The 13506-nt window shown below is 46.4% G+C and overlaps 1 protein-coding gene across 1 annotated transcript; it reads left to right on the forward strand.

Moving 5' to 3' along the window:
• The first annotated feature begins 95 nt into the window (after positions 1-95).
• Positions 96-10610, forward strand: LOC309336189 (E3 ubiquitin-protein ligase TRIM58-like). The gene is given in 7 exon segments (XM_081851757.1): positions 96-464; positions 467-1036; positions 2776-2871; positions 6413-6643; positions 6785-6807; positions 7230-7330; positions 9395-10610. Coding segments are annotated over 7 exon segments (1656 nt in total). The 5' UTR covers positions 96-443; the 3' UTR covers positions 10009-10610.
• Positions 10611-13506: the final 2896 nt, after the last annotated feature.

Genomic DNA, 13506 nt, shown 5'->3' on the forward strand with positions numbered 1-13506 from the left:
ACAGACAGGCACCACCTACAACTAATCCCTGCTTGAGGGTGGCAGAGGGTGGCAGCGGGGGGTTTCTATGAATTTTTTTTTTGGGGGGTGAATGCAATCTAAACCAGCAGGAAGAATGTGGGTGTGTTTCTCAAGAACCGTCTACAGTGTGGGCTGTTGCAAAGATGTGGTGGGAAAGCATAAAAAGGCTCCTCCCTGAATAGAGGAGACTGGCTGGCACTGCTTCCAAATAATCTAGAGGCAGAGGGAGATATCCCAGTGGAAATACTGTGTGGGATCTCTTTCAAAGATGCCTGCAGCCCATTACAGTGCAGGACAAGCAAAGGTCACATGATCCTTGGCCTTGTTTGTGAGATCCTCCACGGTGGTGGCGTCATCTCTTGGCTTGGTTCCCAGTTTTTTCTCCGCTTCGGAGGCTGTTGTGTTTTTTTGAGCAGTCTGGAATGAAAACTGCCAGCCACAGAAAAACCCATGGAGGGGTTCCAAGGAGGAAATTATCAACCAGATCTCCCTCCCTATGGTGGCCACACCCACCACGACCAAAAGTTCTGGACCTCGCTTCAGGAGAGCGTCGGAAGAACTGAGGGAGGCTTCTTGGGCAGGCATGGCCTTCTCAGTGGGAGACCCCGTGGAGAGGCTTCAGGAGGAGGTGTCCTGCTCCATCTGCTTGGAGTACCTCAGGGACCCAGTGACCATCGAGTGTGGCCACAACTTCTGCCAGGCTTGCATCTCCAACTACTGTGAGCGGGCAGCGGGGTCTGTGGCCCAGGTGGCTCTCTGCCCGCAGTGTCGGGCTGGTTTCTTGCTGAGCAGCTCGCGGCCCAACAAGCAGCTGGCCAACATCGTGGAGGGCATCGAGCGGCTGGCTCTGCGGCCAGGCAGAGGCCCCAGCGAGGCCTTGTGCGAGAGGCACGGCAAGAAGCTGCGCCTTTTCTGCCAAGACGACGGCGAGCCCATCTGCCTGGTGTGTGACAAATCCCGAGAGCATCGGGCACACACGGTCCTGCCCATTGAGGAGGCTGCTCATGACTACAAGGTGAGCCTGTGTCTTGATTTATAACCGTGATACGAGCTGGGGCAAGCAGACCTTCTGTTTTCTCCATGTGTCTGCTGCACCAGTCATGAATGTTGTGGGGAGTATTAGGGGTCTAGTCTGAGCTTTGCTGGGCTGTGCACATGCTATACCTTTAAAGCACATTTGGAGCACACACACACCCCGGGTGTTCTGGGCACTGTAGTTTGTTAAGGGTTGCTAGAAACAACAGTGCCCAGAATTCTCTGAGAGAAAAGATGTGCCCCAAATGTGCTTTAAAGGTATAGCTTGTGCACAGCCGCAGGCTGAAAGAGAACAAATATATCCAATGCATAAAAACAACAACACCAAAACCAAAATGTATTTTTGAAATACGACTACAAACAGCTGAGCAAATGAAGAGGCCACAAGAGTTGTTCATCAAAACCATAAAAAACCTGAGTAAAATGGGAATGTCTTTATCTGCCATAAAAAAACAATAACTTCAGCACCTGACATACCTGTAATGTAGGTGTAGACACACAGAGAGACTTGGGGGCTTGTTGTGTCGCTTTTCTGACCCCCACCTCAAAGATCCCCCCAAAATTGGTAATAATAGCAATAATAGGCTTTGCTACAACCTGAGATTCTTTTGTTATGGACAAGGACTTGCCTAATTTGAGTCTGCCTGTGCTTGACTTATGGGGTGCCTGGAAGCAGGGGCCCTTATGGAAAGCCACCTCCACTCTCTCCAATTTTAACCAAGCCCCTGCCTTGCCATACCCTTTTAAAAACAAGTGAGACACAAGACCTCCTCTAGCCCCTGGTATTTAAGCACAGGAGCCAGGGAGATCTGATAGCTTTTCTCCCTACCTCAAACCAATTTCTTCTTTTGCTTAACATCCAGCTGGAAGGCAAGTTCTGTAGGACATTAAAATAATACTCTGAATGAGCAAGCCAGTGCTGCTGTGGTTTTAAACCATTGTTTTAAACAAGCTCATAGACAAGGGTTCATTTATGAATTGAATATTGCAATTGACTGCAGCATTTTTGGGTATGCAGATCTTCAGCAACTTCCCACAAACCTTGTGGTTTGACTGGTGGGAGTCAGTTTGGGCATGAGAGTTGCCAGCACGCTCTTTTTCCAGATGTCCCTGCTCCCTTTTCCTTTCATAGAATCACAGAATTGTACAGTTGGAAGGTACCCCCAAGGTTCATCTAGTCCAACCCAATGCAATGCAGGAATCTCAACTAGGTCATACATGAGAGATGCCCATCCAAGCCCTGGTTAAAACCTCTAAGGGATGAGAGTCCACCACCTTTCGGGGGGGGTCTGTTCCATGGGTTTTTTTCCAATCTGATGTGCCCAGACTCAGCAAGTGAGGTTTTCCTGGTAGGGAGAGTCAAGAGAGGGAAAGAGTCACTTGCTTAATTGCTGTCAGTTGCTGTTAAATTCAGCAGAGAAGGGCTGGGGGGAGAAGAAAGGTGGCAACTCTATTAAGTCCCTTCGTTAAAATGGCTTTCGCACCCATTCAGTGCTTTGTCTCTTGTATATTCTTCTTGCTTTATCTGCAGCAGCAGTTGAAGACTCCCCTCCCTAGGGGATACTGTAGTCCAGGTGGGGAGGCCCCATCCTGTCCATAGGCTGCTCCTGCTCTATCAGAACACTTGTTGTCCCCCAGAGACATTGCTACCTTCCAAGTGTAGTGTCCTGGAGCGAAACTCCTGAGAGCCACAATAGTTGTTTGTGCTTCCTCCCCTAGATTAAGCTCAGGGAAGCTGTGGATGTTCTCAGGAAGGTTCTGGGGGAAGCATCAAAGCTGGAAGCCCAAGAGGCAGAGAAAACAGCTCAGTGGAAGGTAAGTACCTAATCAAAGCTTCATTAAGCGATGCCATGGAGTCATAGCAGCTAGTCTGTTGGGTGTTGAAATAGCAAGGCTATTTAAAACAGTGAGCATCTGGCGATCCAGGACAGTAAAGTATAATTCTCCTCAAAAAGGTATTTTAAAATACAACCTGCCCAGCTGAAGCATCTGTGCTACTTCATGTGCCACGGTTGCATTCACACATCATGATACAGCCTTGCTTATTGTAATGCGAATGAGTCTCAGGCTGATGTATTCCCCTTCCCCACATGGCCCAGCTGCAGCTGATCTTTAAGTATGGTTTGCTTAAAACAAGCCAATTTCAAACCATGGCTTATAGAGCAGCCTTGTTTCAACAAACTATAGTTAAGACTAGCCATGGTTGAGGGATCAGAAAGAATGCTCATCAGAAGTGCAGGCTTTTGTTCTTTTCCTTGCAGCTGTGCACAAGCCTGGGGGGAGGATGTAGTTTATCATGTCCAAATAATAAAGGGGTTGGTTGTTAAACAGAAATCTGCAAAGATCAAATCCCTCAATTCATCCCGATTTTTGCAAGTCAGAGCAATGTTGTGGGTGGCTAGTGGGGTCAATATGCCACATGGCTCAACATTCATGAATGGCGAAGGAAACTTGTGTTTGTGGCACCTTCAAAAAGTAGCTGATACGTTTGTGCCACCTGCATTCCAGTTCCTTGTACTTGTGATGGACACAACATGGAACAGGCATCCATAGTGCATTTTTCAGTAGCCTGCAATTACAGAGATCTGTGCTCTTCAGGGATGTTTTGCTTTGTGGCTCAAAGTGGGATGCAGGAAAACGAGTAGACTGGTGCTGCTACAGACAGCTGTATCATGAAAATAAGGGACAACATGGGATTTTCCCTCAAGAAACTTAGCCCAGTGACAGAACAAATATTTGACACACAGAAGCCTCCTGGCATCTCCAAGCACAGCTGGGGAAATCACCCATCTGAAACGCTAGAGCAGTGGTAGCTAATGTGATACAAATGTTGTTGGACTACAAATCCCATCAGCCCCAAGTAGCATAACCAATGGTGGGTGATAATAGAGTTGTCGTCCAACAACATGTGGATGGATAGCATCACATAGGACAGGCTTGCTCTGGGGAGACACTGCCAGTCAGTGCTAGGTAGGCTGGACCAAGGATCATTCTGCATTCCTCGAGCACCAGATGTGAAGGACTTTGTGGCAGCTCCTTGGCTTCTACTATCATCCTGTGGCTAAGTTAAACCACTGCCTGCTCAACAACTTTTTTAAATAGGTCTGTGGGCTGGTTTTTCTATTACTGGCCCTGGCATGCATGTGGAGAGAAGTACTGGGGAAAGCTCCACTATTTAATTTTCTCTGTGTTTTGCTGCAGCTTTAACTATAGGTGACAAAGCTGTGATGGATGTGTGTGCCATGATTGTTTCCTGCTTCTGAACGATGTAAAGGGCACAAGCATCATTTTCTGTGCATGGGTTTGCCCGTTTTCTCTCCCCGCCCCCTGTGTCTTTCACAACCCGGAATGTGAATCAGCAGGAAGCTCTTCTGTTCCTGGGGTTGGGAAAGACCCACAATTGGCCAATCTGTTGCTTAAGTTCTCTCTCTAAAATAGAATACAATGAGCTGAGAGTCTTCCTGAGAATCTTCACCTTTGATCCTGCGTGTGTGAGGAGCAGCAGATTGTGGTTACTTCAGGGGGAATGAGAAGGTACTCTGCACTTCCTCAGAGGCACTTGACCCTCATGCATGTCATTGGATCAAGTACCGTATTTTTCGCTCCATAAGACACATCAGACCGTAAGACGCACCCAGTTTTTGGAGGAGGAAAACAAGAAAAAAAATATTCTGAATCTCAGAAGCCAGAACAGCAAGATGGATCGCTGTGCAGCAAAAGCAGCAATCCCTCTTGCTCTTCTGGCTTCTGGGATAGCTGCGCAGCCTGCATTCGCTCCATAAGATGCACACACATTTCCCCTTACTTTTTAGGAAGGAAAAAGTGAGTCTTATAGAGCAAAAAATACGGTATACAGTATGTAACCCAAGTTGTACAAGGAACCAGCACAGGGTGATGGCGGTGGCATTGTAAGGTGAGGACAGCTTCTAAGCCGCTCAGGTAACTTTTACAAAGGCCCTACTCAGATCCGCCCTATGCTTTCTCAGTCACTGAGGAATGTGGTTATGCAACTGCATGGCGAAAGAAGGTGTTTGAGAAGTCAGCTCTGAGAAATACTGTTTATGTTGAAAAACAAAAACACACTGCATTGCTATAACCAAATGGATTAGAGGTAGGAAATGCCTTAGCCATGCAGGGCAGGAAAAGTGTAAGGGACTTGTATGGGCAAGCTTAGAAATTCCAGCTTTTGAATAGGCCTCTGTAGTTTTGTTGTTAACAGCAGTTTAATATTCAGGCCTTGGAATGTAAGTGTACATTGAATCGTAGTAGAGTTGGATGGGGCCTCAAGGAATCCTGTCCACAGTCACCCCTTGGTAGCTCAAATCACCAACCTTCTGGTTAACAGCCAGGTGCACTGACCCTTTGTGCTACAAGATACAATATGGTTTATATGAGGTTAGGGGGCTGGAGAAAGCTGGCCTGGAACATCTCTTTGTCAAGCAAATGCAGGTGATATGTTGCCATGGGAACTAAACAGGGAATTGCTTCTTCATACAGAACCATTTTGAGGGATGTTCTGAATAAGAAAACCTCATTAAAAAGTGGGCAGACTTTCTCTCCTCCAGCTATAAATATGCACTAAAATTACAAAACACCAATAATCCTCCAGCCAAATAGCACAGACAAAAGACATTAAATACTATTACCAGCCTAAATATCAGCCAGGATCGTGCAACAAGGCCATAGATATGACAGGGGAGTTTTATTAGGTGTTTGGTGGACCTTTATAAGAATATGGATGGGATTTTATATGTGTACTTTAATGGATTGTTTCCCTTTTAGGTGGGACAGATGACTTATTTTTAAACAGTTAGCTAAAGAATAATATTCAGCGCAGGCTACATATTAGCTCCAATATCAGAGGAAGCATACCAGTCTCTGCTAGGAATGGAGGAAGAAACTCAGTTTGGTGCACCTTCCCGATCTGTACTTCTTGAAAGTATATGGAAACTGCAACACAGCTAACCTTTGAAATTCATAATTCTCCTAATTTTGTGACTCAGTTCTCCAACAAAATAATCTGCACAAACATTAGGGGGGAAATGTGCATTAAAAATGTGTGTATTCATGGAACTAATAGATAAAAATGCATTTGTAGAAATGTACACTAAAATACTGATGAATTTCCTTAAAAAAACATTTATAATACATAAATGTGGAGAACTGAGTTTAGGACTGGAAAAATGAGAAAGAGACAGAGAAATTGAAACTGTCAGAGTGGGAGAATGCTCTTGCTTTCGCACGGGCTTCCCACAGGTATCTGGTTGACCACGTGGGAAGAGAATGCAGAACTGGATGGGTCTCTCTCTGGTCTGATCCAATGGCCAGTTCTGCTTTCTGTGTATGTCCCTGGCAGGAGAAAGTGGAGGAACGCAGAGTGCTCATTGTGTCAGGGTACGAAAGACGCCGCCAGGCAATGGCTGAAGAGGAGCAGCTGCTTTTGAGGCAGCTTCAGGATGAGGCGCAGGAGACGCTGAAGAAGCTGCAGATGAACTGGGCCTTCCTGCTTGGGCAGTGCACAAGACTGCAGGATCTGATCTCAGAGATGGAGCAGAAATGCCAGCAGCCAGCTGCCTCCCTGCTGAAGGTGAGACTCTACAGAATGGCATCTCCTAACATGACCTTGATAAAGCAGACACAGTTCTGGTACTTCTGGATTTCTTAAGCAATTTTCATGAGTCAGTTTTAGTCCCTGGACATTTACAGGCTTCTCTTTTCTCTCCTCTAGGATGTTAAGGTAGCCTTGACCAGGTTAGTACCCTATAATTTATTGTTGTTGTTGTTTAGTTGTATAGTTGTGTCTGACTCTTTGTGACCCCCTGGACCAGAGCACGCCAGGCACTCCTGTCTTCCACTGCCTCCCACAGCTTGGTCAAACTCATGTTAGTAGCTTCAAGAACACTGTCCAACCATCTCGTCCTCTGTCGTCCCCTTCTCCTTGTGCCCTCCATCTTTCCCAGCATCAGGGTCTTTTCCAGGGAGTCTTCTCTTCTCATTATAACTATAATTCATATTGCAGCCCACTTACTTAGAAATAAGTCTTGTTGTGTTAATTGGTGCTTACTCCCAAGATTATGTGCATTGGATTGTGGCTTGGTCTCATTCATGACACTGTGGGGTCATAAAATGGTGCCTTTGGCTTTGGGAGATAATTACTGACATGTTCTCCTTAGGAGTGAGGATGTATCACTGCAGGAACCCCAGCCCATCTCAATGGATCTACAGGACTTATATGATGTTCCTGGGCTGATGGAGTCACTCCAGAGATACTCAGGTAAGCGAGCAATGGTGCAGAGCTGTGTTAGTCATGTGAGCTTGGCAACAAAGAGAAAGGTTTCTTCTCAGCATGTGGTTGTCACACACAATTTGTAGCTTTTAGTTTGGGAGCCTCTGAACTTCAACTGGGTGAGATTACTCAACTAAAGCTTTAATCACAAATTAAAATGAGCTTCTCCAATCTATTAACTGATGAGACTGGTGACAGCTAAAGACTTATGGACTCTTGAATGACTGTTACTTCAGCTGTACTGGCCCTTCCCTCCTTGCATCTGGGTTTATTGAAACAAAACCATAAAATATGCTTTTCATTCAAGCCTGCAGCCAAAGCTTGTTTCCCCTTTCAAAATGACTCACCAGTTGCTTTGATCTTTCTAACCATAAAGAACCACAAGCAACTGCAACTTTGAGTGCCAGCAACACATCTTTTAAACCTGATGCGCCTATGCATCAGCTCAGCACTTGCCGGAATAACAGGAGTCAGTCGGCTGCTCACCCAACTGCGTCACACCAAAACTGGTATCAGGGTAAAGGTGTGGTTCCATGAGCAGTGCTTCTGCCATCTACCATTCATAAGCCCCTTGTCATAATTGTCTTGGGTAGAGGTGAATAAATTTCCTGAACACACTTGGCAGGCTAAGACTTATTACCATCATGATTAAAGTGACCTAGGTTACTTCTAGGTATGGAACTTTGCGGCCAAAAGCTACTTCCAGATTTGAGTGATGTATAGACAGATATGGCAAGTAGCCTTCTTAAGCAATAAAAGACCAGAGAAAGGTCTATCAACAGACAGGATGCTGATTTTATTTGGGCTTCTCCAGGTAACCTGTTTACTGAGCATTCATTCTGCTTGCACAAAACATACCAAGTTAGCCTATACCCAGCTTTAATCATTTGTTCCAATTTGCTTTTGGACTGGTTATATGACAATGAGCATTCATCTTTCATTGAATCCACCAGCTCTATTGAGTTAGGTCAGAGCTAACTCAATTGTGTGTTGCGACACGTTGGTGTGTCTGTTGCAGTGTGTATGTGTGTCACGCGAATGCTCCCTGTGCTCCTCCTGGGACTGGAAAGGGGTTAGTTTAACCTCCAGTTTGCTAGTAAAACCGAATTACTGTGTCACGAGATGATGCATGTCTAAAAAGTGTGTCACCAACATGAAAAGTTTGGAAAGCTCTGAGTTAGGTGAACTTGGCTATGGCAAGTCAGCATGGCAATATGGAAGCAACGGCAGCTGGAGGGAGTGCGGTTGCTCTTGTACTCATTTGCCTGAACACCTTCTTCACTTCAAGTGAAGGGGAGAATCATGTATGACTTGGTAGTAGAGCACAGGTTTTGCATGCAGAAGATCTTGGGTTCAGTCCCTGACATCTGGAGTTAAAGGGATTCTCAGCAGGGGAAAGGAAACACCCTTGCCTGATTGACAACCTAGAGGAGGAGAAGCCAGGGCAATGCCCTCCAGCTACTCCTGGACTAGAACGGCCATCACTCTGATGCTGGCTGGGGCTGATGGGAGCTGTGGTCTAGTAACATCTGTTTAGGCTGTGCATCCCTTAAAGAGCCAACACCAGTGGAGACAATCTCTGACTAGGTGTCCAATAGTCTGACCTGGTCTACCTTGTCCTTCTATCCTGCCCCTGCTCCCAGTGGGAGCACAAAGCAGCTAACCATACAAAATCACATACACAACAGTACACTTGTAATCAGTTACATCAGAACCATATATGAAAGTAGAATAAAAACAACATTAGTGAGCAAAGATCGTAAAATCATCCAAAAATACCACTTACACCCCAAAGGCCTGGGCAAATGAAAAAGGTTACCTGAATGTGGCTAATGTGGGGGACATCATAATGCCATTTGGAAGGGAGTTCTGTAACCAGGGGGGCCACCACTGAGAAGGCCCCTTTATACTTTGCTGTCAGCCCAGGCAGAACAACAAGCAGGGAATCCCTGGCAGGGTAGTTATAATTCAGCATCCTACTATAACGTCACATGTTCTGTATTGGTGCAGTAACATCACATCAGGACTGAACGTGTCTCTTTCTGCCTGCAGCACCGGTGACCTTCGACCCAGACACAGCGAATCCCTACCTGCTCCTCTCTGACAACCTGCTCTGTGTGCGAGTAGGGGATCAAAAGCAAGACCTGCCCAAGAGCTTGTCCCGCTTTGAGACATGCACTTGCCTGCTGGGTTGTCAGCAGTTCACAGCTGGGAGACACTACTGGGAAGTGTGTGTGGAGAGCAAGACCAGCTGGACTCTGGGGGTGTGCCGAGAATCTGTGAGCCGCCAAGGAATCTTCACTCCCTCCCCGGCAACTGGCTTCTGGACTGTGTGGCTGAGGAATGGCAATGAGTATGCAGCCCTCACCTCGCCTCTCACGGAACTAGCTCTGAGAGCCAGGCCTGGGGCAATAGGCATCTTCCTGGACTATGATGCAGGGGAGGTTTCCTTCTATAATGCTGATAATGGGTCGCACATCTTTACCTTTGCAGACTCCTTCTCTGGACCCCTCCGCCCATACTTCTACCCTGGGGTCTGGGCAGGGGGGCTGAACGATGCGCCCCTCATCATCCGACCAGCATCCAGCAAGACATCAGGGAAATCTTGCTCTTGTGGAACTCACTGCCAGGAGATAGAGACAAAGATATATGTGCCAAAGTATTAGATATACAGCCCAGCAAGGAAGATTTGGAAGCTGCAGTTTTTGTCTGGGAAAGATCCACCTAATTTTCCAGACACAAGGCCCAGAAATAATTTTCTTCCAGAATTAAATGTTGGCTTTCCTGAGGCTTGGCTCACTTTCTTGAGTCCTTTGATGTTGTTTGCTGTATTAAGTGCCTTTCTGCTCCACATCTCATCACATGTGGAATAAAATGCTTTCCTAATCCTGCAGAGGTAGCACAGTGTAATCTGCTATGTGTAGGTCTGGTGGATAAAGGGTTGAGGTTCATGGGAAGCAGTCGGGCAGACAGTTCTCTAGTCTGATCCAGCAGAGTTCGCACCCATTCCCCACAGTCAGATTCACTGCTCAAGAAAAAAGCCCCAGACATGAGATTAAGCAGGGTTCCTTGCTGAACTTCAAATGCACAACCAAGACTTTCTTATTCCAGCAAGCATTTTAAGGCTCACGGTGCTAAAATTTATCATTTATATTGCCCCATCTTCTGTGGATTGCTTCTCTGTACAGTGCTTAGAAATGTTAGCAATTAAGTGGTGTACAGATGTTTTAAATAAATAAAAATAAAGTAAATGATACTGAATTTAAAATTCGTGGAAAAACCAGGCCCCATTCAGTAAAGTGCAAACACAACTTCTGCAGGCTTCCCCCTGAAAAAAAAGGAGTAAGAATTTAATGCCAAGAGAGCATGCCTCCAATCTGAATACATCCAAGCATGATGAGGCAAATTATGAACCCCCGTAATTATGAACTTTGGTGACATCAATAGAGGTTGGCGGCGGCATGCAGGGTCTGGAGGAGCTGAAAGGGCTAAATCTAACCCAAGGAAAGATTTGTGTCCTACAGATAAATAAAGGTGAACCATCTCATTACAATGGACTTTGAACCAGTGGCGTAGCGTGGGGGGTGCAGGGGGGGCCGGCCGCACCGGGCGCAACTTCTGGGGTTAGGGCAAATCCACGGGTTAGGGGGCGCAAATCCACGGGTTAAGGGGCGCAAATTACTTGCCTTGCCCCGGGTGCTGACAACCCACGCTACGCCACTGCTTTGAACTAATACTTTAAGAGGGCCTGATCCTCACACAGCCATGAAACTCCCTAGGCGCCCTTTGGCCAGTTGCTGCCTCACAGCCTAATCTACCTTGCGGGGGGGGGGGGTTAAATTAGGCAATGGACATCACCTGGAGCTCCTTGGAGAAAAGGTAGGATATAAATTCAGTAATTAAATACTCCTCAGAAAGTGAGCCATTCATTTTTTTCCTTTAGCTGTTTAAATAGCAAAGTCGTCTGGGTGTTTCACAAAACAATATTAAAATGCAATCAGATCACATTACATCAACCATATATTAAAACCATGTTACATACGCTAAAAAGGAATATTTTTGGTTGTAAGAATGAAACAGTTTAGAATTCAGAACTATCTCTTTTTCAGCTAAGGCTGTCTAGGCAAAAATCTGCTGTAAACCTCAGTTTTATAGCCCCGCTTGTCGCAAAATGAGGAAGGCAACTCAGTTGTTCATTTCTTGGGGTTGGGGGGAAGCTTGACAGAGCTTAATGGAATTCTTAAAAACGCCATCAGGCAGGCAAATATCATTTTTCTCATGGTCATTTCTCACCAACATGACCCTCAGAGCAGGAACTTCTGGGAAATCCCAAAAAAGGTGCGGGAGAGGACAACCACTAGCCCAAGTCCTGAAAACAAGAGGCTATGTACGCTTTTGTCTTTGTCTAATCTCGCCCCCTAGCCCACAAATTCAGACTGCTAAATTCAGCCTAGCCATTACAGTGGTACCTCGGGTTAAGAACTTAATTCGTACTGGAGGTCTGTTCTTAACCTGAAACTGATCTTAACCTGAAGCACCACTTTAGCTAATAGGGCCTCCCGCTGCTACCGCACAATTTCTGTTCTCATCCTGAAGCAAAGTTCTTAACCCAAGGTACTATTTCTGGGTTAGTGGAGTCTGTAACCTGAAGCGTCTGTAACCCGAGGTGCCAGTATAGTTTCAGCTCTCAAAAGCGTAGCCAAACCTCCTTTAAAGAGAGGAGAGTGTCACTGCCAAGCATTTCTTATCATTCTTCACAGCTACTTCCTGACAAAACGCCCAATCCTGGGAAACATTTCCCAGGGCTTATCCACACTTCTTGGCAAGCTGCTCCCACGCCTCTGCTGGAAAGCCGCTCTCTAGCGCTCCAAAAGATTGCTATTTGTTCTGATCAGGTACTAAAGAACAGGGGGGGGGGGGTTTCCCTTGGAAGGGGAAGGGGAAGGGGGGAAGCGCTCGGACCCCTGCTTTCTCGGCATGGCGCAGGTGGGAGTGTGTCTCACTCTGGGACACAAAGAGTGACTTCGGGACCTCCTGTCTGCCCCATCTGCACCTCTGAAAACTTGGGACAGTACTTTTGTTCCCTTGCAGTCGCTTCGCATCTCACTTCTTCCGGGGCGGCGTTTCATTTCCCGCCTTGCCAGTGGCAGCCTGTCCCTACCGACCGATTGTTAGCTTTTACCTGTTGCTAGGAAACTGCTGTTGACCTCACTGTTGACGTCATAATGTGATGTTGGCATCATAAGTCCCTAAGACACCATCCTGTATCAAGGAGGATTCTCTGTAGGAGTTTTTGCCTTAACAGCAAAAAGAAACGAGCTTGTAAGCTGCTAGGGTTTATATAGAATAATAGAATCATAGAGTTGGAAGAGACCACAAGGGCCATCGAGTCCAACCCCCTGCCAAGCAGGAAACATATTGAATAAAATCTACTTAAACATTTGTAAGGAGCATAGTTTTGGCGCAGAGTTGTACAGTTGTACAGCACAATCAACCAGTGATGCAAACGATACTCCTAGCCTAGAGTAATGCATTATTATCCCAGTAGGTGGTGTGGCTTTGATAACATTTGTTAGAAAGTGAATATGATGAAACTTTGGTCCAGGAAACTTCAGTCACGGGCTCAACAGGTATCATAATTCACTCTGTTTCTGATAGTTGCCAAATTTTGAGGATGCTGTGCTGTATGGTAAAGGTAAAGGTAAAGGTAAAGGGACCCCTGACCATTAGGTCCAGTCGTGGCTGACTCTGGGGTTGCGGCGCTCATCTCGCTTTATTGGCCAAGGGAGCCGACGTACAGCTTCTGGGTATGTGGCCAGCATGACTAAGCTGCTTCTGGCAAACCAGAGCAGCGGACGGAAACGCTGTTTACCTTCCCGCCGGAGTGGTACCTATTTATCTACTTGCACTTTGACGTGCTTTCGAACTGCTAGGTTGGCAGGAGCAGGGACCGAACAATGGGAGCTCACCTCGTCGTGGGAATTCGAACTGCCGACCTTCTGATCGGCAAGTCCTAGGCTCTGTGGTTTAGACCACAGCACCACCCGCATCCCTATATACTGTATGGTACTCGTCACCAAATAACACTCTCCCCCAAATTCCCATAGCAGTTTGCACTTTTAGGAAAAGTGTCAAATAAGGGAAAAAAGGCAAACAAAGTTAAT

This window comes from Podarcis erhardii (assembly GCF_964252035.2).
Source record: "Podarcis erhardii genome assembly, chromosome: 2".
Classification (NCBI taxonomy): domain Eukaryota; kingdom Metazoa; phylum Chordata; class Lepidosauria; order Squamata; family Lacertidae; genus Podarcis; species Podarcis erhardii.